Source organism: Elephas maximus, chromosome 4 (genome assembly GCF_024166365.1).
Source record: "Elephas maximus indicus isolate mEleMax1 chromosome 4, mEleMax1 primary haplotype, whole genome shotgun sequence".
Taxonomy (NCBI): domain Eukaryota; kingdom Metazoa; phylum Chordata; class Mammalia; order Proboscidea; family Elephantidae; genus Elephas; species Elephas maximus.
The window spans coordinates 196,428,739-196,456,487 of NC_064822.1; the positions used below are offsets into that span (position 1 = coordinate 196,428,739).

Below are 27,749 nucleotides of genomic sequence, written 5' to 3' on the forward strand. Positions count from 1 at the left end.
CAGGGTTGTATTCTTTCACCATACCTATTCAATCTGTATGCTGAGCAAATAGCCTGAGAAGCTGGACTATCTGAAGAAGAACGGGGCATCAGGATTGGCAGAAGACTCATTAACAACCTGCGTTATGCAGATGACACAACCTTGCTTGCTGAGAGTGAAGAGGACTTGAAGCACTTACTGATGAAGATTGAAGACTGTAGCCTTCAGTATGGATTACGCTTCAACATAAAGAAAAAAACTCTCACAACTGGCCAGTAAGCAACATCATTGATAAATGGAGAAAAGTTTGAAGTTGTCAAGGATTTCATTTTACTTGGATCCACAATCAGCACCCATGGAAGCAGCAGTCAGGAAATTAAATGACATATTGTATTGGGAAAATCTGCTGCAAAAGACCTCTTTAAAGTGTTAACAAAGATGTCACTTTGAGTACTAAGGTGCTCTTGTCCCAAGCCATGATACTTTCAATCGCCTCATAATGTGAGCAAAAGCTAGACAGTGAGTAAAGAAGACCAAAGAAGAATTGATGCCTTTGAATTATGGTGTTGGCGAAGAATATTGAATATACTATGGACAACCGGAAGAATGAACAAGTCTGTTTTGGAAGAAGTACAGCCAGAGTGCTCCTTGGAAGCAGGGATGGTGAGACTTCGTCTTATGTACTTCGGACTTGTTTCAGGAGGGACCAGTCCCTGGAGAAGGACATAATATTTGGTAGAGGGTCAGCAAAAAAGAGGAAGACCCTTGACGAGATAAATTGACACAGTGGCTGCAACAATAGGCTCAAACATGACAATGATTCTCACAGTTCTCACAATCCTGTGCCTCACGCTGGCACAGGACCAGGCACTGTTTTGTTCTGTTGAACATAGGGTTGCTATGCATCAGAACCAACTCGACGGCACCTGATGACGACAACAACAGAGTTGCATTATCCAGTATGGTAGCCACTAGTCATGTGTGGTTGTTTATATTTACATTTGTTAAAACTAAATAAAATTTGAGATTCATTTCTTCGGTTCCACTAGCCACGTTTCGAGTGGCCGCCAGATCAGACAGCACAGACATGGAACGTTCTGTCGCTGCGCAAAGCCCTGTTGGATTGCTCTGGCTTGGAAGGTTATAAATGGAAAGGCAGCTCTCCACTCACACGTTCAACCTCAGACCTAATGGAGTGCTTTTCTTGGTTCCATTTCTAACTCTTCTGGTGAGCACTGGGTTACATGAACGATATGCTGATACTTTCCCTGGATTTATCAGTGTCCGGTAGTATTTACTGACTCCCATCCTGAACAACATGAAATTGGCTCGTTTTCACTACCCTCTTTTTCCCTCTCTCTGATTTTTTTTATTAGTCGACATATTTCTTCTGCAAAGGTTACATTTGTAACCAGCCAAGAGGCTGAGAGAAGTGACTGCTGGTGTGAGAACAAGGGAGGCTGCTGGTGATCCCAAGAGCGGCCGTAGTGCCACGCTGGCCTCATTGGAGGACTAGAGATGTGGGTGTGTAGTTCAAGTGCCTCTTTCAATGTCCTGCATGAGGGGAGCAAAGGAACGAGGCCACAGGTGGACAGGAGATGAAATGAAGTCAAGGGAGTTGGGGTTCAGTTGAGTTACTAGAGTGTGTGTGTCGAGACGCAGGAGAAGGAGGCAGTGACTGTCGGCGTGATGTCTGGAGGAGGTGAGAGGCCAGGCAGGGCAGGGTGGAGGAAGGCGGAGAGGTGACATGGGTAGATGAGGGAGCCCAGCTGGTTCTCTCCTCAGTGCAGAGACTGAGGGGGTGACAGTTCTGACATGCAGTCTCCAAACAGGACAGATACATTCTCCAGAAAGGAAGTGGGGCTCTCAAGTATTATGTCAGCCCTCCGGCCATCCTCCTAAGTGGGTCTCATCAGCTCAGTTTGTGCATGTGGAAAGTGCTGTGTTTGGGTTTTGTTATACTTTTTTAACTGTTGTGTTGGCTTTTTGTTGTCTTTGCCTAATTTGTTTGCCATCAGAGTAGATTTTGCTTGGGGACAGGAGGGGAACAGCTAGGAAGTGAGGCTTAACGGGGTGGGGCTGCCAGATGAGGAGGACAAACTTGAGAGCCAATGGGGTCTGAGGGGGAGAGCATCTGAGGAGGGCCTGGAGAATGGTCCCCTCCCCGGCATCAGTCAGGTCACTCATCTGACCCTGGGAGAGGATGGGGGCAGGAGATGGAGAAGCAGAGTGCTTTGTGGTCATCACCAGGACATCATGTCACCAGGAGGTGACAGGGCGTGGTGGAGGGCGTGAACCTGGGGGAGAGGGAGGAGCGTTTCCCAAGGGTGTGAAAGGGGGTGGTCCTGAGATGGCGGCCACACAGAGCCACAGCGGACAAGTGCTGCTGGGGAGCCGAAGATGGTGATTTTGCTTTTACTGTCTGTGCTGTTTCTTCTAAAATAAACGTGCTGTTTGTGTAACTTTGAAGTAGGACATATAGGCCAGTACAGTTGCAACCAGCATGAAGTTTTGGACTTCGATGTTTGCAGATGCACTAAGTGTCTACGGGACTGCTTTTCAGAGCCCTCCGGATGTGATGTGGAGCTCTGCCCTCCGCTGCCCTGACTGGGGCTCTGTGGCAGTCCCCTCTCTTCGCCTCCCCTGGCAGAGCCCCTGCCCCATCCCACCTCCATTGCCCCTAGGAATCTCTTTCTCCCTTCACAGCCCAGGTCAGATCCCACTTTCTCCAAGAAACTCTTTCCCATGAGTTCCTCAAAGCCAATTTCTAAACTTGTTTTATAGTATTTCTCACAGTTCCCTCTGAATGAGTTCTTTTTGTCTCAAGCCCCCACTTAGCTTGGGATTCCTAGGGGGCAGGGGCAGCATGCCTGTCTTGGGGTCTCTCCCGCCAGCCCATTACGCTGGGACGCACAGGCCGTATTTGTAAGCCCAGGTGTCTGGACGTGACGCTTCATCTGAGATAAAGGCACCATGGTGGCTGTGATTCCTTGAAACAGCCATTAAGCTACAGCAGTTAAGTGTTTATTTTTCTACTTGGTCCTCGTATTCTGCTTACACAGCGTTGGCATGTTTTGCAGGTAGAAGCAGCCTCTGACAGATGGGAAGGTGGAGGCAAGAAGAGCAGCAGGGGGCCTGCTGACTCCAGTACCCACCTTTTGATGGGCTGCGTGACTTCACTGGTGGAAGGTGCCGGCTATATCAACCAGACCACGTACTTCTCGCTAGAGAGTGTTTGTGAAGGTAGGGTAGGCAGCTCTCTTTTTTCACTAAAAACTAACTTTATGTCTTTTTCAAAAATATTATGGATTAGATTTGAGATGGTTGTGTCCACCATTTAAAGGATGGGGCCTGGGCACTTTGTGTGTTGAGAGGGCTTTTGTACTACAACTGTTGTAAGTACTGGCTCCACGCCAGGGCCCCTCAGTGCCTGCGTGGACTTGGGAGTGAGAATGACAGACATGGAAGGATGCCTGCTCCCATTTGTGGTCTTTTGTTGAGGGCGGTCACTGATTTCTGGGCAGTTTTTCTGGTGCTGGAGTCCAGTAGCCCCTCTGCCGATGCTGGTTTTTTAAACTGAATTGTCAGTAACGGTCAGAACAACATCCCTTCAGCAGAACAACCTTCCAGAATCTTTACCTCGATTTAACGATTCTCAAATGAAAAAATTCAGACTGTTATTTGACTTTAACTCTTTTTTGTTTAAAGTATCTGTTTCGTGTATGAGAGAAACAAGATATAAGCCATAACTAACAATACGCAAACACCAGAAGATAACCTAGGTAAATGGGATCTTGTAAAAATTAAACGTTTATGTTCATCAAAAGACTTCACCAAAAGAGTAAAAAGAGAACCTACAAACTAGGAAAAAAATTTTGGCTATAACGTATTCAACAAAGGTCTAATCTCAGAAATCCAACACTTCTACAGTAAAAAGACAAATCATTCGATTAAAAAATGGACAGGTTATAAATAGACACTTCACCAAAGAAGACATTCAGGTAGCTAATACACACATGAGGAAATGTTCACAATCACTAGCCATTAGAAAAATGCAAATCAAAATTATAATGAGGTGCCATCTCACCCCAACACTACTGGCAAGAATCAAAAACACACAAAATAACAAATGTTGGAGAGCTTGTAAGGAGATTGGAACTCATACACATTGCCGGTGGGAATGAAAAATGGTACAGGCACTTTGGAAAATATGACACTTCCTTAAAAAGCTAGAAATAGAAATCCCATATGATCCAGCAATCCCACTCCTAGGAATATATCCTAAAAAATAGACATATGCACACCCATGTTTATTGCAGCATTGTTCGTAATAGAAAAAAGATGGAAACAACCTGACTACTCATCAAGAGATGAATGGATAAACTGTGGTACGTACGCACAGTGGAATACTTGTGATAAAGAACGATGGCGAATCTGCAGGACATCTCACAACATGGATGAATCTGGAGGGCATTATTCTGAGTGAAATAAGTCAGTCACAAAAGGGAAAATACTGTTTGAGACCATTATTAATATAAAAACACATGAAAATGTTTCCACATAGAAGCAATCTTTGATAGTTATGAAGGAGGGGAGGAGTAAGGAGGGAAAAGCACTGACTAGATAGTAGAAAAGTGTTCCTTGGGGAAGTCAGCGCAACTTGACCAGGGTAAAGTAGAAGCTTCACAGCTACATCCAAAATGCCCTAAGAGACCGAATTCCTGAGCCAAAGGCTGGAGACCATGGTCTTGGGGGACATGTAGCTCAATTGGCATAACATAGTCTATAAAGAAAATGTTCTGTATTCAACTGTGGTGAGTAGCTACTGGGGTTTTGAAAGCCTTCGAGCGGCCTTCTAAGATACATCTACTGGTCCCATTCCAGCTGGAGCAAAGGAGAATGAAGAAAACCTCTAAGACACAAGGGAAAGATTAGTCCAAAGGACTAATGGACCCCAACTACCATAACTACCACAACTACCAGACTGAGCCCAGAACAACTAGATAATGCCTAGTTACCACCACCGACTGCTCTGTCAGGGATCACAATAGAGGATCCCAGCCAGAGTGAGAGAAAAATGTAGAACAAAATTCAAATTCACCAAAAAAAAAAAAAAAAGCCAGGCTTGGTGATCTGACAGAGACGGGAGAAACCCCAAGATTATTGCCGCCAGACACCTTTTTAACTTAGTACTGAAGTCACTCCTGAGGTTCACTTTTCAGCCAAAGATTAGACAGGTCTATAGGGCCAAAAATAACACACGTGAGGGACAGATTGCATAGTTCAGTTATGCACAGGAGACTAATGGGCACACCAGCCCGAAAGCAAAGACAAGAAGGGACAGGAAAACTGGACTAATGGAAACACGGAACGCAGGGCAGAGAAGGGGAGGAAAGTGTTAACACATTGTGGGGTTGCAGCCAATGTCACAAAACAACTTGTATTTTAACTGTTTAATGAGAAACTAATTTGCTCTGTAAACTTTCACCTAAAGCACAATTAAAAAAAACGATTACAGCCTAGAAAAAAATAATAAAGTATCTGATAATGGAACTAACACATTAATAGCTATTGCTTCACTCCTCATGTGTGTCCAGGGAAATTTGGAGTAAAAATAAGCAGACTAATTGTGTTGAACTGTTACCTGCTAAGAAAAGCCGTGGTGTACAGAGCAGGACGTGAATGTATCGGCAGCCGCACCCGTCAGGCATGGCCACTGGCACTGTCACCTGCAGACACCAGCTGTGCTGAAGTCAGTGCCCCAGCGGGTTTGTCTGGCCTTCGTGCCTCAGTGGTGTTACCGTGACCAACAGGACAAACAGTAAATGGCAGCTGATATAGGCTCAGTTATTTGTTCATTAGCAGCATCCTTATTCATTACTCACTTTTATGTGTTGAACTTACTGCTGCCAAAAGTGTTCACTGCAAAAAAAAAAAAAATTATAACCGGTACCACAGCAGACCTGCTCAGGCTACCCTGTTTCTGTCTGCTTTACATCTGCTTAACATCAGGGCAGCCCAGCCACTTCATGTCACTCAAGGCCTAGCGGCACACCTAGCTGACACAGCAGGGCACTGAATACGTCCCACCCCCTCCTGGGCCGGGTGGACTTAGCTGCCCAGCCCCTCAGGTCTGAGTTCCTCCCTTTGTCCCTGAGCACCCTGTGTGTGCCTAGAAGGGAGTGTCACCACCTCGTGTCTGGTGAGCTTGGGAGAGGGCATTGGGCTCCTGCTGCACTTCCACATGTTGGCTCCTCACACCTTCCAGAAGCTGGAGGTGCAAAAGAGGTTGCCATTCCACTTATTTTATTGCAGTTTATTAATAATAATACTTTTTTTAATGAGAAAATACGGGGAATATGCTAAACCAGATGGGTTTGTCTGGGACTCTGGGAAAACCAGGTGTACACCACCTGGCTGTAATTTTCTCTCGAGTCCCCCTTGCTCCCTCTTCCAGCCAGGATGGTGCAGGCTACCTCTCTGCTGGCTCAGTGTGTCTGCGGTGGGTTTCATGCAGCTCTCCTCAGGGGCCCCGTTCATTCAGGTGAGCCTCCTGCCACCCGGAGACTTGGGCCAGGCTCCCGGCATGGCCAGCACTGACCCTGACACAGACACCACCCAGCAGTAAGGGCTGAGGAAGAAGAGCAAGGGGCAGGGTGTGTCTTTGCTCAAAGCACTGCAAAGACAAATCTCTGCCAGCCCCACGGCCAGCAGACACCTTCCTGCACACAGCAGAAACCTTCCTGCACATAGCAGAAAGCGAGGGGCGGGCCGTGGGGCCGTGGGGGCCGTGGGGGGCCGTGGGGGGCCGTGGGGCTGACAGAGATTTGTCTTTGCAGGGCTTTGAGCAGCGATGCGATGTGAGCTTCATTGTGCTTTGTTCTTTTTGTTGTTGTTTTTGTTTCCTAATTTTTTGTGATAAACATAAAATGTACCATTTTAACCATTTTTGAGTGTGTAATTCAGTGGCATTAAGTACATCCACAGTGTTGTGTAACTGTCAGCACTATTTCCAGATCTTTCCCATCACCCCCAAACAGAAACTCAGTACTCACTGAGCAGGGACTCCCCATTCCCCCTACCCCAGACCCTGGGAACCTCAAATCTGTTTTCTATCTCTGAACTTCCCTATTGTGGATATTTTACCTAAGTAGGATCACACAATATTTGTGTTTTTGTGTCTTGAGTTACTTTACTCAGCATGATGTCTTCAAGGTTAATACATGTTATAGCGGGCACCAGGACTTCGTTTTTCCTTGTGGCTGTGTGTATGTGTATAAAGCTTAGTTGTGTTTTAAAAGGACCGCTCTGGTTGCTGGGCTGAGGACAGAGTGTAGTAGGGCAGGGTGGACACGGGAGATTGAGGCCGTTGTCCTGGTGACACTCGTGCAGAGTGACGGCAGGGACAAGTGTTTTGGATGTGTTTGCTGTGTGGTGTGAAGGAGAGTCCAGGCTACTCCAGAGTCCTTGGTCTAGGCACCAGAAGGGTGAGTGTCATCACCATTTTGGATGAACAAACCTGGGGGAGCTGAGGTTCAGGCCTTTGAGCTTTGAGGTGCCTGTAGATACCCATGGAAGTGTGAGGTGGGCACCTAGACTGGGAGTCTGAGGCAGATACAGGGACAGCCTGTGCCCATAGAGCCATCAGTTCACAGGCAGTGGTGTGGAAAGAGGCCCAAGGCCTGTGTCTGGATCGCAGTACTGAGACGGGGACACAAGGGGATCAGGCATACAGGCATTGGCCCATGGCCTGTGTTTGGCACAAGTGACCGGGGGCCCTCGGAAGTAGCGGTGTAGGCTGGAGAGCTCTAGCTGCTGTGTGAGCATCAGCGCCTTGTGAAAACATCTGTTTATAACTGTGAACCTTGAGCTCCAGGTCTTGGAATGCATTTGTTGACAGAATGCCAGGAGACAGGCCTTCTCTGCTCCTTGGGGCAACGTCAGCGCTGTCTCTAAGTGGTTCCAGTTAGAGACGAGGAAACTGAGTAGACGTAGGGAGGGTACATGACTTGAACGAGGTGCCGCCACTTCATGGCAGAACCAGGTGTGAGGACCCGGGAGCGGGACCAATGACACAGGTACATCCGGTGTTGCTAGCCAAACGGTTGGTCTGCTGCCCTTAGCCTGGGCAAGTCAGCTGAAGGAATTAACTACTGTTGTTTCTGACAGCGCTAGAGAGCACTTTTTCATGCCCACATGTACCCCAGACGTAATAGTGACAGTCTCAGTGGGTCGTGCTCCACTGTTACAGTCCTACGGGATGCCTGGCTTCCTCCCTGCTGTCCTAGGTTTCCAGCCCTGCAAGGGGGACTGGGTGGAGGCCAAGTACTGGATCCGACCCGGCACATGGAGCAGCGAGGCTGTCGCCGTGAAGCCACTGCGGTACAAGCGTGTAGACAAGGTAGCACGGGGTCACCCTCGTCCTCGGCTTCTGCTGTACTTCCTTAAGGGAGGAGCATAGAGTGCTCTCGTAACTAAGCTCTAAACTCTGTCCTTTACATGCAGCGTTACAATGTCCTAAGAAGAAAAGAAAGTGTGTTTTAGAATGGTTGGGAATGAATGGGTGGGGTGCGGGTTTGAGCTTGCTTGTCAAAGCTGGGTGTGGTTTGGGTATTGGTGATGGGTGGTTAAGAGCAGGGGGTTCAGTTTGCATGCCTGAGCTTCAGCTTAGCACCCTGTTCCTCACCCAGCCCTCCACTATCTCACCTTAGCTCCCCAGGTTGACACTCTTTTAGTAACATCCAGAGCAGTGGTTTTCATTTGAGACCAGGGCTCAACCCCAGAGAGTCCAACGCCGGGTGAAGTGTTACCATGTGCTTACCTGGTATTTGCAACATGCTGGCCGGGCCCCTGATGGGAAGGAGGGGGTCAGAGCTGCACACTCATCACTGCACTGACTGTGTCCCAGGTGTGCATTTCCAGCCTCTGTGGACGAAATGGTGTGATTGACGACAGCATCTTTTTCACCCTGGAGTCACTGAAGCTTCCCAGTGGGTACATGCCTAGAAGATACGACGTTGTCAACGTGGTGGTGGTGGAGAGCAGCCAGTCCTGCTACATGTGGAGGGCACTGTGCATGACTCCCGTGAAAAAACGGTACAAGAGCCAGATTTTTCTTCTCTGGGAAGTAAAGGGCCCAGTCCGAGTGTGTCTTGAGAGTTGCCTCAGTGAGCCAGAACAGTTCTCAGTGAAGACTCCAGACCCCAAGTTGACAGAGTATCTGGTGGAGGGTTTTCAGTGGTCTCCATGGTTGATCGATGGGGGAGTTAGAGGCCCCCTTTTTATCTTTTTTAATGATCTTTTATTGGTGGTTTGCACTTTTTGGTAGATTTTTTTAAATTCTACGTCCTTTTGTTCTTTTACATTTTGAGTTTCTTGTGAGAACTCATTGGACACGGTGGGTTACAAAGATACTGCATTTCTTGTCAGTGCTGTTCTTTCTGTGTCTGGATGGTCACCTGCCCCACCGTGTGTGCCTAGACCTTGATGAGGCTGTCCTCGACCTGTGTTTAGTGACACTCCACCCCGGCCCTGCCCATCTTTCTCCTGGGTGCTCTCACTAGTGCATTGTCACATTAGCTGTTCTGTGTATGCCTAACCGCTCCCCTTTGGGATGCAAGCTCTGTGTGGGAAGGGCTGTTTGTCTCGCTTCCTGCCTCGTATTTAGCGCCAGTTGCAGCCTGGCGTGGTGGTAAGCTGAATGGTGTGTGGATTGAGTGACCCCGTGTGCGGATTCAGTGAGCATCTGAAGAGCTAGAGTGCCGCCCTTTTGGACAGATGAGTAAACAGAGTCACCGACGGAGGAGCTCCAGGCTGTGGGAGCGCGTGTGGGTGGGTGAGTAGGCGGGGCTCTGCCAAAGGTGAGAACTTGCCGTAGGAGGCACCTGTTGTCCTTCACCCCTACTCGGCATTCACTTGCCCTTCCAGCAAGGGCCTGGCTGCCTTTGGAGAATGATGAGGCCCCTGCGTGGCTGTGGACCGGTCCCGGCAGCTGCTCCCTCCTCGGACATTGAATCCGGAATCCATGTGTGAGGACACAGACCGGTGTGCGTACAGCATCAGTGGGGTACCCTGCCTGTGTCTGAACCAGGTCTCTGGGCTCCGGTCAGTTCTGTGAGCTTACTGATTGTCCGCACCTGATGAAGAGCCGGGTCCTGTCAGTAGACACAGGCAGCAGACCTCAGGCAGACCTGCTGCGGGACTGCCTGGGGCCACACGCCCCTGAAGGAAGCACCATGTCACTGCACGCACGCCAGATATGGTTGAAAAAGCTACAGCACCACAGCAGTTGAGTGATGGCCCCTGATGGATGTGAGTAGGAGGCTCCTGGGGCGGCAGAGGCCCCTCATAGATCCTCAAAACACAGTGGCTGTCTGAGGCCTTGGAGCAGGTGTTCACTGGAATGACTTAAAAAAAAAAAAAATTTTTTTTTTTTTTTTAGAGTTGTTATTTTCAGTTCAGGATCCCCTTGCCCTAGCAGATGCATTTTTTCCCAGCAGGAGCTACCTTGTAGCATAGTCCATAATTTACGGATCTATTATGTTTTATCATCTGTCTCCACTCCCTCCTCCCTGCCTGGAATGGAAGCCTTTCAAGGCCAGGCCCCTGGCACAGTGCCTGCTCATAGTGGACACACAGCGTGGCCACTGTGCTGAGTGGGGTGTGACCAGTAGCAGTGCTCCCTGGCTATGGTCATGGCTCCTAGGGTGTGGGCTCCCCAGTGCCCCGTCAGGGCAGCCCCAGAGCCCTGGGGAGGACTGGTTATCCCCGGGTGGGTGACAAGCATCCCACAGGTGGCCCCTTCCTTGTCTTCGTTGCTGCGGGTGGTCTCCCCACTGCCAAGCCCTTGGCCTCCTGATCAGGGTAGGGAGCACTAGTGCAGGGTCGCAGGGACCTCTGAGGGGCCTCAGCACATTCGGGTGAAAGAGAAAGGGATTAACAGCTGGACCAGAAGGCTGTGTGAGGGGACATGTGTGTCAGACAGAAGGAATTTGAGCATATCAGGGCAGGGGCAGGAGCTGGCTGGGAATGCCACCGAGTGTGCGGACCGGGCCTGGATGCACAGGAGCCACAGGCTGGAGTGAGAGGTGGTGTGATGCCAGATTGCCTCCTGGAAGGATGGCTGTGGGTGAGGAGCAAGTAGAACAGGCCGCCGCTGCAGTGCTGTTCAGTCGTGTCTTCGGCTGGAGGAGAGTGAGGGGTCCTTTCTGTGGGCAGAGGAAAGCGTAATGGTCTTCAAGTACTTGAAAACAACAGAACTCCTTTTTCCAAATGCAAGTGCCAGTCACCCCTCACATGCACGTCTGTTGCCACCCCCCCTCCCCCCGCCCCGTGGCCTGCAGGAGGGGACAAGTGCTTGGAGAATCTCTGACTGAGAGGGATCTGCGGTATAGCAAACACCATTTTAGGAACACATGCTGCCTGTGCAGATAGGTCCACCGTAGCAGTGTGTTCCGAGCCAGCGTGTCGCATCCCTCCCTGTATATTTTACAGGAATTGTCATTTTCTTGAAGGTGACTTGCCATCCTTTCTAGAAGTTCTAAGTGTTGGAAAAATATTGTATCTAGTCCATGGGCATCTTGGGGTGTCTGTGGTCAGGGAGGCACAGAAAGTACAGGGGGTGCTACCTTCCCTTGGTGATGCCACGTGTCTTTGGTTCCTTTCTCCAGAGAGCCTTCTACCCATAGTGAGAGTACTGATGACGCCTACGGAACCCTGTTACTGGAGAACAAAGGGGGTGTTGAAGTTACAAGGATGACAGATTTTGGAACTCTACAAGAAGGAGAAAGTAAAACTCTGGTGGTCTGGATAGAGTACGTTTGGTGCTTAAAGTTTGAAATAAAATTACACTAATGGTTGTTTAAATTACAATTTAAGAATTTTTGTAGAACTAGTAACTCTGCCCATTTGTTTTTTCCTTCACGAGACTCTTTTCAGCATGTTTTTACTCAGTCATTCAACACAGTCCCATTTCAATACAGGTGAAGTTCATTGTAGATGTGTCCCAGCGCTCTTGCTGTATAATCCCAGCTTCCCAAGCCCCACCAGCCTGGAGTAAAATTCCTTCTCATTTTCAAAGATTAAAATGGCCACAATATGCGGCAAAACCCAATGCTTGGACAGTCAAGATCCTGTTAAGGATCAGAGAAACCTTTAATCCTTGTTTTAAGCGAAAGGAAAGGAAAGCTTCCCTGTCCCTAGCGTCCCCCATACCCACAAAGGGCCAAAAGCTGGAGCAGGTTTCTGCAGGCTGCTCTTCCTCACCTCACCCGCAGGGGGCACCTGCCGCGACACCTGCAGCCCCACCCGCCCTAGTCTGATTGGGAGATGCCAGGATAAAGGAATGCAGGCTACTGTCTTGTCTTCTGAGAGGTAGTTCCACACCCACCAGGATTTCTCCAAACGCCCACTAGACCACCAAGGGTTAGCAAACCGCAGCTCTTGGGCCAGATCCAGCCCACCACCTGTTTTTGTGTAGTCTGTGAGCTGAGAAAGGTTTTTACATTTTTCCACGGTTGAAAAAAGATCAAAAGATGGATACTACTAATGATGCGAAAAGTACATGAATTTCAGGCATTATAGTCCACAAATAAAATTGCTCTGGAACACAAAAAAAAAATTTTTTTTTACTCTAAAATACAGTTTGTGCTGATATTCCTTAAGACGTTTGTGCTTGCCCTTCAGTAGTTAGCGTGCATGCTCTGTTTTACGGGAATGGAGTAGCTCGGTGTTAGAAACACGTCTGTGCTCATGTCTGACATCTTTCCAGGAATAAAGGAGCTGTTCCTCAGGGCTTAGTCAGCTGCAAACTGGCCGGCTGGGATAAAACCAAACAATTCAGCGTTCACATGCCTGGTAAAGACCCGACAAGGCCCCGCAGCGTCTGCGATTTCTGTTCGTGGGGAGGAGAAGGGGTTTTCAGGGGGAAACGCGAGCTTGTTGAATAGCTACAGAAAAAGCCAGCCCTGCCAGACTCTGGAGGGCAGCCTGAGGAAGAGCAGGGAAGGCACTCCAGGTAGGCCTTGCATCCGCTACCGTGGGAGACACAGTGTGCCGGTCACTTGGCTGAGTTTGCTTTGCCACCTGGGAGCTCCAGGTGGACCTCCTCAGGGAGCCGGGATCTCGGTGGGTCACAGCGCCTTTCAGAGGGCAGACTCCAAACCCAGCGCCACACCAGGGTAGAGAGCAGGTACCGGGGCCAAGCACCCACTGTTCTCCGTGCTCTGAGCTGGGCTTGGGCCCTTTGTGCCTGCTCTTTGCCTCGTGACATTCAGAGTGGCAGAGAAGGATAAACACCCAGAACAGCCTCATATCAAGAGGCTTTTGTGAGTGTTTTTGAGCTGTGCCTTTCTCCCTGGGAACCTGGGCATCTTGGGCTGTACCATCCTGTTTCTGACTGGTTTATCGTTTACTTCTGTCAGCCAGCAGCTGACGTTCTGGCTTTGCTGTGCCTGTGAGTATTCTGTGTGCCTGTGTGAGCATGCCACCGCTGTTAGACAGAACTTACCACGTGGTCTGACTTTGGATTTAAATCTCATTTCACCAGATGATTGTGCCTATAAAGGAGGAAGTGGGGAAGGAGAGGCTGGGCTCCCAAAGCAGGCCCCAGAGCCCAGTGGGCCCGTCCTTCCAGGCGGAAAGACCTCTGTGGTGATTACATGCAAAGCAAGGTACATGTCTGTGGACCAGAGGGTGGTTACTTTTGGGGCATCGGTGCATTTTTTTTTTTTAGGCTTCATTTATGATGCTTCCAGGTTGGATGTTAGAAAAACTGTTTACACCTGTTTTGATGTGACAAGATCATAAGACAAAGCATTGCTCTCGAAAATGGCCAAGATGGGTTTTACCGGCCTGGGATGTGGATGCCTTTTAACCCACCCATCCCCAGCAGAAGGTCTAGTTTTCCTCCCTTACTGTGAGAACACAGACATTGGGGCGGGCTCCCTCATCTTAAAGCCCTTCCAACTTGCTTTCTTGGCCCCTCCTCTTACCACCTTCTCTCGTGTCCCACATTCACTGGTGGACGGCTTAGCCCTGAGACTCCTCGTCCCATCTGACCCCAGGCCGAGAAGCAGCCTCCACACTGCAGGGTGTGCTGAGGACAGGGCGGGCCAGGCAGGGCAGTCAGGCTGTCTGCTCCGTTGAACCCCAGACTCAGACTTGTGTCTACCAGAGACCCTGCTCTTCCCTTTCGTGGTTGATTGCATCCAGCTGGCCACCCAGGCCTGTGACTGGCCTCCTTTCCACTTTTCCACCCTCCTGCTGCATATCCAGAATTCCCTGGCTCGGCTGCTGTTGTGGCCTGCTTGGTTCAGGCTGCCTCAAACAGTGGGTGAGCTTTCAGCCAGGCCTTCTTACCTCTCTGTCAGTCATCTAAGTTGGCCAACTGTAAATCTTTTTAAAAATGCAAATCTGATTAAATCACCACCTTGCTTCAGACCCGTCCATGTCAAGCCATAGGTTGCCATTCAGTGTGTGCTATGCAGCCATTTAAAGTGGTATCTTAGGAACATATGACAGTATGGGAGCCCTGGTGACAGTGATTAAACGCTCAGTTCCTCACAGAGGTCAGCAGTTCGAACCCACCAGCCACTCCACAGGAGAGAAAGGTGCAGCAGCCTGCTTCCATAAAGATTTGCAGCCTTGGAAACCCTATGGGGCAATTCCAGTCTGTCCTGTAGGGTTGCTGTGAGTCAGAATCAACTCGATGGCAGTGGGTGTAGTTTTTGTGAGTTTGCGACAACTTAGAAACAGATGAGTGTACCGTGTAACGTATGTAGCATGGCCCAATTAAAGCAAAAGCAAGAAATGGGGCACAAAGTGAAATGCAAGATAAAGCTGGGAGTACTGGAAGTGTTGTTCTTGAGTTTCAGAAGTACAGAAAAGACAGTTCTAGGTGCTTGCTTTTATCTTGGGAAATTTTTACATTGTTTATTTTAGAAAATCCCTTTTTTCCTCGTAGAAAAAATTAGTAAAAATATTGAGGGTAGCTGCCTTTAGTTTTGTGACTCTTTTTGCTTGTGCAGAAGGGAAATTACATTGATTCTGCCTACTTAATTTATGACCAAAACTAAATTTTATATTCTTTTTTTCAAGAAATTCTGGCCGCTGCAGGGAGCTCCTCCTGCTTTGTTTTTCTGACTTCATCATCGGGCGGTACCTGGAAGTGAGCGTGGTCAGTGGCGAGGAGGTGCTAATAGGGATCCGAGAACCATTCTCTTGGAAGAAGTCTAAAAGTTCCCAAGTGTTAGCGCCCACAAAAACTACCGTCGTCGTGACCACGCAGAAAAGGTAGGTGCGGCAGCAGGTGGCATGTATCAGCGGGAGGGCGTGTGTGCTCTCCTGGCGAGAGAGACCAGCATAAGCACAGCCTGCCTAGGGGCGACTGCTGGGAGGGGCGACTGGAGTGCGTGGAGCCTCTTCCCATTGTCACACTGGGAGCTGTTTTCACATACTCTTAAATGTCCATCCCTGCCGTGGCATAACACCCCTGGGCCACCTCTCCACCTGCCAGTGCTCAGGGACTCACAGCCCTACTCCTCGTGCACACCACAGCCCAGACTCCGGATGGTAGAGACGGTGCTCGATGTGGCCACGTCGGTGAGGTGGCCACCGCCAGCCAGAGAGAGCAGACACAGAGGCTAGTATAGCTTCTGTCACAGCGTGCGGTCCACTTGTGGCAGGGCTCAGGAGTGTGGGCGGTCCAGGCTGGGATGGAGCTCATTTCCTCATCTGCAGTTGTGAAACCAAAAAAACTTTAAAAAGCAGTTTGTTTTTTCTTAAGTTTGGTGCAAAAAACATATGCCCTGTAGAGGTGTGAGGAGGCTCTCCATAGACTTCGTCTCCCATAATGTGAGTGAGTGTCCACTGGCCGCAGTCACACTGATGGGCTTGAACTCCAGGTGCTGCCCCACAACCCACTGAGGGTAAGACGGATGACCTTCCTAAAACCTGCCCCAGTAACAGGCTCAGAGAAGGGATGTGGACTTCTGCGAGGCAGAGAGGACTGTTGCGTGGTTTAGCTTTGGAATTAAAACGTGTGCAAATGGCAGCACTGCCGCCAGGAGGCTGTGTGACTTGGGCAAGTTTCTTAACCTCTCTGAGCCTTAGTCTCATTTGTGAAATGATAAGTCTTTATTCATGTCGGTCCTGGTGAGCTTCAAGCATGCTAGACACAGAGTGCTGGACTTGCCGCCCAGGGCGCTGGTGGTCGCGCACTCTTGGCCCCACACACCACTGAGGCTCCGCCTCAGTAGGTCCAGCACAGGTGGCTGGTGCCCTCAGTGTCCTCCCATCTCAGGACAGCGTACCCACAACTTACTAGCTGAGTCGTCGGCCACCCTAAGCTGTGAACAAGCACATGTGCTAACACACAAGCACGTCTCTTAAGGCCGAGTAAAAAGACTGGTCCTTTAGGCTAGCTGCTGAACCATATGTATGGGGACCATCCTGTCCACCATGCTCACGTTCCCACTGGTATGTCATACCTCGTGATCCCGCCTGTACCATGCTAGAATACTTTCATCTCCCCATCACCACAGACCCACAAGGGAAAGTGTCCTTGCTTCTCAGATGGAGGTGGTGGGTTTCCCAGTGCACTTAGTGGTGAGTGGGCTTGCTGCAGCCTTTCTGGTTGCAGAGCGCCTCTCTGCTCAGCCTTCTGTCAATGTGAGCTCAGGGAACCCAGCGTGAGAGGACAATTGGTAGAAGGAGACTAGGAAGCCACCCCCTCTCCAGGCAGGGGCCAGCTGAAGGGAGAGTCACAGGCAGCGAGGAAGTGGCTCTCTTCATTTCACTCAACCTAGGTGGACAGTCGGTAACTCTGGAGGTTTCTGGGCCTCAGTCTGGTTTTGTTACCCTCCCTGTCCTTTCCTAGCTCTCTTCTCCTAGTTTTTCTTTCCCTTCATGTTCTGTGGTTGGATGTGCCTTGCCAACAACAGCATTGATGCTCTTCACCCTACTGGTGGCAGATTTTCTCTGACTTCTAAATCAGCCGTTTCTGGGGAAAGGCAAAAGCTTAGGGGTGAAACTGAACTTTTGCAGAGAAACTGTAGCCTGAGAAACAAAGGGGAAGAACAAAAGCAATTGGGAAGGCAGGACCAGACAGAGCGAACATTGCTAACTTTGTGCTTTGCAGTGATAGTGTGGGTGTACTTTCTAACACTCATGTTATTCTTAAATATACAGCAGTAAGAGTTTAGCTGATTAGAAAAACTAAACAGACCCATAACAAAAGGAGGGATTGAAGAGGTAAAAAAAAAAAAAAACTCCCAACAGAAAAAAAAAAGCCCTGGCCCAGACAGCTTCACTGGAAAATTCTACCAAACTTTCACAGAAGAGCTAACACCAATACTGCTCAAGCTATCTCAGAGCATAGAAAAGGAAGGAATACTCCCGAACTCATTCTATGAAGCCAGCATAACCCTAATACCAAAGCCTGGTAAAGACACCACAAATAAAGAACTACAGACGGATATCCCTCATGAACAGAGACACAAAAATTCTCAACAAAATTCTAGCTAATGTAATCCAATAGCATTTCAAAAAAATAGTACATCATGGCCAAGTAGGATTCATACCAGGTCCGCAGGGATGGTTCAGCATTAGAAAGTCAGTCGTCATAATCTGCTACCTAAATAAAACCAAAGAGCCACACTGTCATTTCAGTCAACACAGAAGAGGCCTTTGACAAACCCAGTACCCACTCCTGATAAAAACTCAGTGAAATAGGGATAGGAGGGAAATTCCTCGACATAATAAAAGGCATTTACACAAAGCCAACCCCACAGTTTTAAACGGAGAGAGACTGAAAGCATTCCCCTTGAGAACGGGACCAGACAAGGATGCCCTTTATCACCACTCTTATTCAACATTGTGCTAGAGGTCCTAGCCAGAGCAATAAGCCAAGAAAAAGAAATAAAGGGCATCTAGATTCATAAAGAAGAGGTGAAACAGTCCCTATTTGCAGATGATATGATCTTATGCACAGAAAAACCAAAATAATTCACAAGAAAGCTGCTGGAACTAATAGAAGATTTCAGCAAAGTAGTGGGATACAAGATTAACGTACAAAAATGTGATTCTTCTATACCAGTGAAGAGAACTTCGAAAAGGAAGTCACAAAACCAATAGCTATTTATAATAGCCCCCAAGAACATAAAGTACTTAGGAATAAATCTAACCAGGGACATTGTTATGGATTGAATTGTGACCCCCCAAAAGTATGTGTCAACTTGGCTAGGCCATGATTCCCAGTACTGTGTGATTGTCCATCATTTTGTCATCTAATGTGATTTTCCTGTGTGTTGTAAATCCTACCTCTATGATGTTAATGAGGCAGCACTCAGTCTATGAGATTGGATCCTATCTTGAGTTGATCTCTTTTGAGATATAAAAGAGAGAAGCCAGCAGAGAGAAGGGTGGACCTCATACCACAAAGAAAGCAGCACCACGAGCAATGCCCGTACTTTGGACCTGGGATTCCTATGCTGAGAAGCTCCTAGACCGGGGTAAGATTGATGACAAGGATCTTCCCCCAGAACTGACAGAGAGAGAACGCCTTCTTCTAGAGCTGGCACCCTGAATTTGGACTTCTAGCCTCCTGGACTGTGAGAGGATAAGTTTCACTTAGTTAAAGCCATCCACTTATGGCATTTCCGTTATAGCAGCATTAGATAAGTAAGACAGTTGTATAAGACCTGTACAAAGAAAACTACAAAACGCTAATGCCAGAAACAGGAAGAAACCTGCCTAAGTGGAAAAACATACCGTGCTCATGGATAAGAGGACTCAACATTGTGAAAATGTCAATTCTGCCGAAGCAATCTACAGATAGAATGCAATCCTGATCCACATTCCAACAGCATTCTTTAATGAGATGCAGAAAAAAATCACAAACCTTTATATGGAAAAGGAAGAAACCCAGGTAAGTAAAGCATACAAAGTGGGAGGCCTCACACTACCTGATTTTAGAACCTATCATACAGCCACAGTAGTCAGAATAGCCTGGTACTGGTACAACAACACACACATAGACCAGTGGAACAGAATTGAGAAGCCCAGAGGTAAATCCATCCATTTATGAGCAGCTGATATCTGACAAAGCCTGTTAAATGAGGAAAAAAGTCTCTTTAACAAATGGTGCTGACATAAATGAATGTCTATCTCTAAAAAAATGAAACAAGACGCGTACTTCACGCCATGCACAAAAACTAACTCAAAATGGATCAAAGACCTAAATATAAAACCTAAATCAATAAAGATCATGGAAGAAAAAATAGGGACAGTGCTAGGGGCCCTAATATAGCATAAATAGGAAACAAGCCATGACTAACAATGCCCAAACACCAGAAGAGGAACTAGATAACTGTGACCTCCTAAAAATAAAACACTTAATGCTCATCAAAAGACCTCATCAAAAGACTTCACCAAAAGAGTAAAACCAGAACTTACAGTCTGGGAAGAAAATTTTGTCTACAACATCCGACAAAGATCTAATCTCTCAAATCTACAAGATACTGTAACACCTCAGCAACAAAAAGACAAATAGTCCAATTAAAAAATAAGCAAAAGACATGAACGGACACTTCAACAAAGAAGACATTCAAGCGGGTAACAGACATATGAGGAAATGTTCACCGTGGTTAGCCATTAAGAGAAGTGCAGATCAAGACTGCATTGAGGTGTCGTTTCACCCCAACAGTACTGGTACTGATTCAGATAACAGAAGATAACAAATGTTGGAGAGGTTCTGGGGAGATTGGAACTTTTATGCACTGCTGGTTGTTGTTGTTAGGTGTCATCAAGTTGATTCCAACTGATACCAACCCCATGTACAACAGAAGGAAACATTGCCCAGTCCCTGTGCCATCCTCACAATTGTTATGCTTGAGCCCGTTGTTGTAGCCGCTGTGTCAGGTCATCTTGTTGAGGGTCTTCCTCTATTTTTTGGACCTCTACTTTATCAATCATGATGTCCTTCTCCAGGGATTGATCCCTCCTGCTAAACCTAGAACCTAGTGCCGTCGAGTCGATTCCGACTCATAGCGACCCTGTAGGACAGAGTAGAGCTGCCCCATAGAGTTTCCAAGGAGCACCTGGCGAATTTGAGCTGCCGACCCTTTGGTTAGCAGCCGTAGCACTTAACCACTACGCCACCAGGGTTTCCGTCCCTCCTGCTAACATGTCCAAAGTATGTGAGACTTAGTCTCGTCATCCTTGCTTCTAAGGAGCATTCTGGTTTTACTTCTTTCAAGACAGATTTGTTTGTTCTTTTGGCAGCCTGGGGTATATTCAGTGTTCTTCACCAACACGACAGTTCACAGGTGTCAATTCTTTGTGGTCTTCCTTATTCATTAACAAGCCTTCGCATGTGTATGAGATGATTGAAAACACCATGGCTTGGGTCAGGTGCACATCAGTCTTCACTCACTAATGCCTAGGATATCGATGTTTATGCGTTCCATTTCATTTTCGATGATTTCCAATTTTCCTAGATTCATACTTCATACATTCCAGGTTCCAATTATTAATGAATGTTTGCAGCCATTTCTTCTCATTTTGAGTCATGCCACATCAGCAAATGAAGGTCCCTAAAGCTTTACTCCATCCACGTCATTAAGGTCGACTCTACTTTGAGGAGGCGGCTCTTCCCCAGTCATCTTTTGAGTGCCTTCCCACCTGGGGGTCTCATCTTCCAGCACTATATCAGACAGCGTTCCACTGCTATTCATAAGGTTTTCACTGGCTAATGCTTTTCAGAAGTAGACTGCTGGATCCTTCTTCCTAGTCTGTCTTAGTTGGGAAGCTCAGCTGAAACCTGTCCTCCATGGGTGACCCTGCTGGTATCTGAATACTGGTGGCATAGCTTCCAGCAAACTCCCACAGTAGGACAAACTAATGGATGTGTGGGGGATGTGCTGCTGGTAGGAATGCAGAATGGTATAATCGCTTTGGAAAATCATATGGTGCTTCCTTAAAAAGCTAGAAATACCGTTGTTGTTGTTGTTAGGTGCCATTCAGTCAGTTCTGACACATAGTGACCAAACAGAATAAAAATGCTGCCTGGTCCTGTGCCATCCTCACAGTTGTTGCTATGCCTGAGCCCATTGTTGTAGCCACTGTGTCAGTCCATCTCATTGAGGGTCTTCCTCTTTCTCGCTGATCCTCTACTTTATCAGTCATGATCTCCAGGGACTGATCCCTCCTGATAATATGTCCAAAGCTTGTGAGACACAGTCTCGCCATCCTCGCTTCTAAGGAGAAATACCATATGATCCAGCAATCCCATCCCTAGGAAAATACCCTAGAAAAATAAGAGCCATCACAGAAATAAACATACGCACACCCATGTTCACTGCAGCACTATTCACAGTAGCAGAAAGATGGAAACAACCTAAGTGCCCAATAACAGATGAATGGATAAACAAATTATGGTACATACACACGATGGAATACTATGCAACAATAAAGAACAATGATAAATCTGTGCAGTACAACATGGATCAATCTGGAGGGCATTATGCTGAGTGAAACAAGTCGGTCACAAAAGGAAAAATACTGTATAAGGCCACTGTTACAAGAACTCCAGAAACGGTTTACACACAGAAAAAAGCATTCTTTAATGGTTACTAGGATGGGGAGAGAGCAGGAGGAAAAATCACTAGGTATTAGGCAAATGTCAGCTTTGGTGAAGAGAGGGACAACACACAATATAGGGAAGTCAGCACAACAGGACCAAAGCAAAAGTATAGAAGGTTCCTAGACATATCCGAACACTTTGAGAGACCAGCTATCTGGGCCTAGGGGCTGGGGATCATGGTCTCGGGGAACATCTAGGTCAGTTAGCATAACACAGTTCATAAAGAAAATGCTCTACATCAGGCTTTGGCAAGTAGTGTCTGGGGTCTTAAAAGCTTGCGAGTGGCCATCTAAGTCACATCTGTTGGTCCCAAACCTTCCAGAGCAAAGGAGAATGAAGAAAACCAAAAACACAAGGAAAATATTAGCCCACAGGACTAAAATATCACATGAAGCAGAGACTCCACAAGCCTGAGACCAGAAGAACTAGATGGTGCCTGGCTGCCATCAACAATCTCTCTGACAGGGATCACAACAGAGAGTCCCAGAGAGCAGGAGAAAAATGTAGAACGGAATTCAAGTTCACAAATAAAGACCAGACTTAAACTGGTCTGACAGAGACTGGAAGGATCTCCACTACTGTGGCCCCTGGACACTCGGCCAATCCAGAACTGAAACCATTCCCAAAGCCTATTTTTCAGACAAAGATCAGACAGGCCTATAAAACAAAAAATGGCATAGATGAGGAATGTGCTTCTTAGTTCAATTAATACGTGAGACCAAATGGACAGCTCCTGTCCAAAAGCAAGACAGGAAGGCAGGAAGGACAGTAACTGGACAAACGGACACCAGGAAGCTGAGGTGGAAAGGGGAGCATATTGTCACTTTGTGTGGATTACGACCAGTGTCACAAAACAATGTGTATAAACTTTTGAACAAGAAGTTAACTTGAGGTGCAAACTTTAACCTAAAGCAGAATTTTAAAAAATCAAGTGATGTATTGCATTGGGCAAATCTGTTGCAAAAGACTTCTTTACAGTGTTAAAAAAAAAAAAAAAAGATAACACCTTGAGGACTAATGTGCACCTGACCCAAGCCGTGGTATTATCAGTCATCTCATACACATGAGAAATGATGCCTTTGAGTTTTGATGTTGGCAAAGAATGTTGAATATATCATGGACTGCCAGAAGAACGAGCAAATCTGTCTTGGAAGGAGTACAGCCAGAACGCTCCTTAGAAACGAAGATGATGAGACTTCATCTCACGCACTTTGGACATGTTATCAGGAGGGACCAGTCCCTAGAGAAGGATATCATGCTAGGTAAGGTAGAGGGTCAGCGAAAAAGACAGACACTCTCAGGGAGATGGATGAACACAGTGGCTGAAACAGTGGGCTCAAACATAACAACAACTGTGAGGATGGCACAGGACCGGGCAGTGTTTTATTCTGTTGTACATAGCTTTGCTATGAATCTGAACTGACTCAGCGGCGCCTAAAGAGAGAGAAATCAATGGTATTCCCCGACATTATTTAAATTATTCAGTTTAAATTACAAAGAAAACGTTTAGCTAATTAAGAGCTCAGAACAGTAATTTTCAAACTCACTGGTTCCAAGAGTCCCCGGGAGCTTCTGCCCCTTCTCCAGTGGTGACCACAGCTCTGCCTTGATCTGTGGCATGGAGCACAGGCACCCAGTGAGCTCTGGGTGAAGAAGGGTCCCACAGCTAGCATACAGTATGTGAGGCCAGCAGTTTGTGCATTGGTTATTTTTGGTGAGTGAATATACTTTGGTCTTTCTGAAGTAGGGAGGATGTCTACATAAAATTGCCTGGGAGGTTGAGACTTGTTTTTAACTTGTGAATTTATTTTTTAAGGAACTCAAGACGACAACTTCCAAGTTTTCTTCCACAGTATCCAATACCAGATAGACTTAAAAAATGTGTGGAACAGAAAATTGACATTCTGACTTTCCAGCCGTTGCTTGCAGAGGTAGGAAGGGTGTCTGTGATTGCACTTGAAACATGAGTCTCCTCCATACTTGTGTCGTTTCTGACAAAATCAGGATGGACTTCCTTAGGTTCAGACCTTCCACTGTCCATTGTTACCACAGGTAGCTGGGAATTTCAGGATAGCAAGAGATGGAGACTCTTCCCTTTGTTCCTTCAGAAGTCGAGTGCCTACATATTCTTGCAGCTCTGACCTGCCGCGGATCAGGAAACGAGCACCATTGGGCCCAAGGGCCTCGCTCCACTGGGTTTCTAGGGGCTGGTGGCAGTAGAGGTGGGGTGGGTATATTTTGCCTGCAGCGCAGCCTCTCAGCTGGACAGGCATGTCTTTATCAGCAGCTCGCCACTCGTGGTAAAGCAGTCCCTTTACCGAGGAACCGAGGAAAGGCAGAATGTCTCTGGAGAAAACTACCGCTGCGCATACTCCAGTGTGTCTTCATTTGGGCCCTCTAGAGAAGCAAAACCATTGAGGTGTATGTTTCTAGAGAGCGAGAGAGAGATTTACTTCATGCAGTTGTCGGGCTGGCAGGTCCAATATCCATAGGTCAGGCATCAGACCAGAGAGTTCTGTACGCTTATGTCCCAAGATCCATATAGGTCAGGGGACGAAAAGAGAAAGAGAGCCCTGCCAGGGTATCAGTCTGTATTCTGGAGGCAGACCACATCCCAAAGGAAACCACCCTTTCAAATGATTGGTCTATCACATCACATCTCATCCCACCACACCATCCTGTCCTATCATTTCTTCGCACCAACCCATCACGTCATCACATCCTATCACATCAACCCATCATGCTGTCACATCAACCCATCCCGTAGTCCCATCACATCAACCTGTCGTCACATCAACCCATCAGCACATCCCATCACATCAACCCGTCATCACATCAACCCATCATCACACCAGCCCATCGTGCCATCACAGCAAATCCCTGTCACACCAGCCTCATCACATCATCTCATCATACCTCCCAGTCCAGTATCTGGCCAAACCACTGAGAATTACAGCCAACTTGATGCGTAAAATTAACCATCACAATGTGAAACATTGAACACTCCCCCCGAGGTCAGGAACAAGGCCGGGATACCCTCTGTGCCACCAGGTCTTCACACGTGGTTTACTTTGCCTGGAACATTCTTTCCTCACCCACCTCCATGTGGTATTGTTGCTTCTTCCTTGAGGTGGCCTTGTCTGAACCATCCTCTGTATTACACCCAGGAGCTGAAGTCAGGAGCAGGGGTGGGGCTTCTGGAGGGGCACAGGCAGGGGTAGAAGGGTAAGGGCCAGGAGCAACCCAATAGTGCAGGTGGCAGGATGCTGCAGGGTAGGAGGACTGTGGGCACACCGCAGTGTGGACATTGAAGGAGGAGTGGGTTTGAGCTTGAGTCAACGTGGAAGAAAAGTCAGGAAGGACAAAGTTTGAAGGAAGGCACGTGCTGCTCAGTGCTTTGAGACCTTCAAGGTAGACCCCAGAAGGTCTCAAAGCCCGGTACCTGCCCTGCGCACCCCAGCGCCTGGGAGTCCCAGCATGGGGGCTTCAGGGCACCCCGGGTGCTCTCCCTCCCTGTGCCAGGTAGTCATGGGGTTCATGCAGCTTGTGTCCCCTCCTGGAATCTCTGTCCTCCGCTCCTGATGCTCAGTGTTTGAAAACTGTAATTTTGTATGTTTTATCTGGTGTTCTGAGTCATTTCAGGCAGGAGTGTATACTCTGGTCCTTGTTACTCCATCTCAGCAGAAGCTGCAGCCTCATCCTTTTTTACAGAGAATCTGTAGACGCCAAACTCTGCCCTTTCCTGGAATAAACTCAGAAGACTGAAAAAAAAAGAATGAGGGCAATGGGGTGCGGAGGGCACAAGGGCTGTGGTGGCCAAAGACAGGCGTGGCCACTGCAGAGAGGGATCCCTTCCTACTAGAGCACCAAGCCCTGCATCCGCCAGAATGTGCAGACCTTAAATCGCCTCGGTGGGGCATCTATCACATGTAAGCAGCTTGGACATAAATCTAGAACTGCTCATTTCCAGGAATTGGCGTATACTTGACATGGTACTCTGCCCTCTCTAACTTGACGTTATCTTGTTTTCAGCTTTTGAACATGTCAAACTACAAGGAGAAGTTTGCAACGTTACTGTGGCTTGAGGAGATCCATGCAGAAATAGAACTCAAAGAGTACAACATGAGTGGGGTCACCTTGAAAAAGAACGGGGACCTACTGGTGCTGGAGGTCCCGGGACTGGCTGAAAGCCGACCTTCTCTGTATGCAGGTGGGTGGGCACTGTCCGCGGATGGAGTAGCAGACAGGGAACTGCCTCGGGGACACGTGTTTTCACCTGGCAGTACTACATCCGTTATCTAATGTCCTTATCTAAAAATAGGTCAGCAACTTCAGCACATCAAGTGTGTTTCCTTTGTCACATTTGCATCATTTTTAAGCAGTTGACCCCAGTTATATTTGTCTGATAGTTGTTTAATTTTATAATACAGCAGCAGGACTTTGCAATTTCGTGTCAGTTTTACATGTGGTGATATATTTTTTAACTAGGTGATAAACTGATTTTAAAAACTCAAGAGTATAACGGACACGTCATTGAATACATCGGCTACGTGATTGAGGTGAGGGGACATGCTCTTACTGAGTTAACGTTGAATTAACCCATCAGAACAGTCAGAAAGGTAAAGCAGCTTGCTCATGGTTCTTCATGTGGGGAAGTTGCTCTTTCTGGGTATTTGCTGTATTTTGGCAAGCTTGAGTATAAAATTCATCTTGAAGTAATTTTTGATGCATAAAGGGGACTTGATATCTAAAGAAATCCTGTAATTCTTAACCATGTAAAACATACTTACCTTTTTAATTATATGTGTACTGTAAAACCTCAACAACAAAAAGAGAAATAACCCAATTAAAAAATGGGCAAAGAATATGAACAGACACTTCACTAAAGAAGACATTCAGGTAGCTAACAGATACATGAGGAAATGCTCATGATCATTATTAGCCATTAGAGAAATCCAAATCAAAACTACAATGAGATTTCATCTCACTCCCACAAGGCTGGCATTCATCCAAAAAACACAAATTAATAAATGTTGGAGAGGCCGTGGAGAGATTGGAACACTTATACAGTGTTGGTGGGAATGTAAAATGGTACAACCACTTTGGGAATCGATTTGGCGCTTTCTTAAAAAGCTAGAAATAGAACCTACCATACAATCCAGCAATCCCACTCCTTGGACTATATCCTAGAGAAACAAGAGCTGTCAAGTGAATAGATACATGCGTACCCATATTCATTGCAACGCTGTTTACAATAGCAAAAAGATGGAAGTAACCTAGGTGCCCATCAACGGATGAATGGATAAACAAATTATGGTATATTTGCGCAATGAAATACTATGCAACGATAAAGAACAACGATGAATCCGAGAAACATAATGTGGATAAATCTAGAAGGCATTATGTTAAGTGAAATTAGTCTCAAAAGGACAAATATTATATGAGATCACTATTATAAGAAGAGATTTAAACACAGAAGAAAACATTCTTTGATAGTGATGAGGGTGGGGAGGAAGGGAGATAGTAGACAAAGAATTAGCTTAGGTGGAGAGGACAACACGCAATACAGAGGAAGTCAGCACAACTGGACTAAACCAAAAGCTAAGAAGTTACCTGAATACAAACAAACACTTCAAGGGACAGAGTAGCAGGGGCAGGGGTCTGGGGACCATGGTTTCAGGGGAACACCTAGGTCAGTTGGCATAACAAAGTTTATTAAGAAAATGTTCTGCATCCCACTTGGGTGAGTGGTATCTGGGGTCTTAAAAGTTAACAAGTGGGCATCTAAGGTGCATTGGTTCGTCCCAACCCTCCTGGAGCAAAGGATAATGAAGAGCAGCAAAGATGCAAGGAAAATATGAGCCCAAGAGACAGAACGGGCCACATAACCAGAGTCTCCTTCAGCCTGAGAGTGAAAGAACTAGATGGCGCCCGGCTACCACCAGTGACTGCCCTGACAGGGAACACAACAGAGTCCCTGACAGAGCAGGAGAAAAATGGGGTGCAGAACTCAAATTGTAGTGAAAAGACCAGACTTAATGGTCTGAGACTGGAGGAGCCCCAGAAGACATGGCCCCTGGACTCTGTTAACCCAAAACAAAAACCATTCCTGAAGTGAACTCTTCAGACA

At 47.3% G+C, this 27,749-nt stretch overlaps 1 protein-coding gene across 1 annotated transcript in view; it reads left to right on the plus strand.

The window, feature by feature from the left end:
• MOV10L1 (Mov10 like RISC complex RNA helicase 1) overlaps positions 1 to 27,749 on the plus strand; it is a 94,303-nt gene that overhangs the window by 8,077 nt on the left and 58,477 nt on the right. The window contains 11 exon segments of the mRNA XM_049884707.1: positions 3,060 to 3,222; positions 8,268 to 8,380; positions 8,888 to 9,075; positions 11,649 to 11,792; positions 12,749 to 12,842; positions 12,844 to 12,994; positions 13,526 to 13,649; positions 15,076 to 15,270; positions 23,436 to 23,550; positions 25,652 to 25,829; positions 26,108 to 26,178. Of these exon segments, the coding sequence (XP_049740664.1) occupies positions 3,060 to 3,222; positions 8,268 to 8,380; positions 8,888 to 9,075; positions 11,649 to 11,792; positions 12,749 to 12,842; positions 12,844 to 12,994; positions 13,526 to 13,649; positions 15,076 to 15,270; positions 23,436 to 23,550; positions 25,652 to 25,829; positions 26,108 to 26,178 (1,536 nt within the window).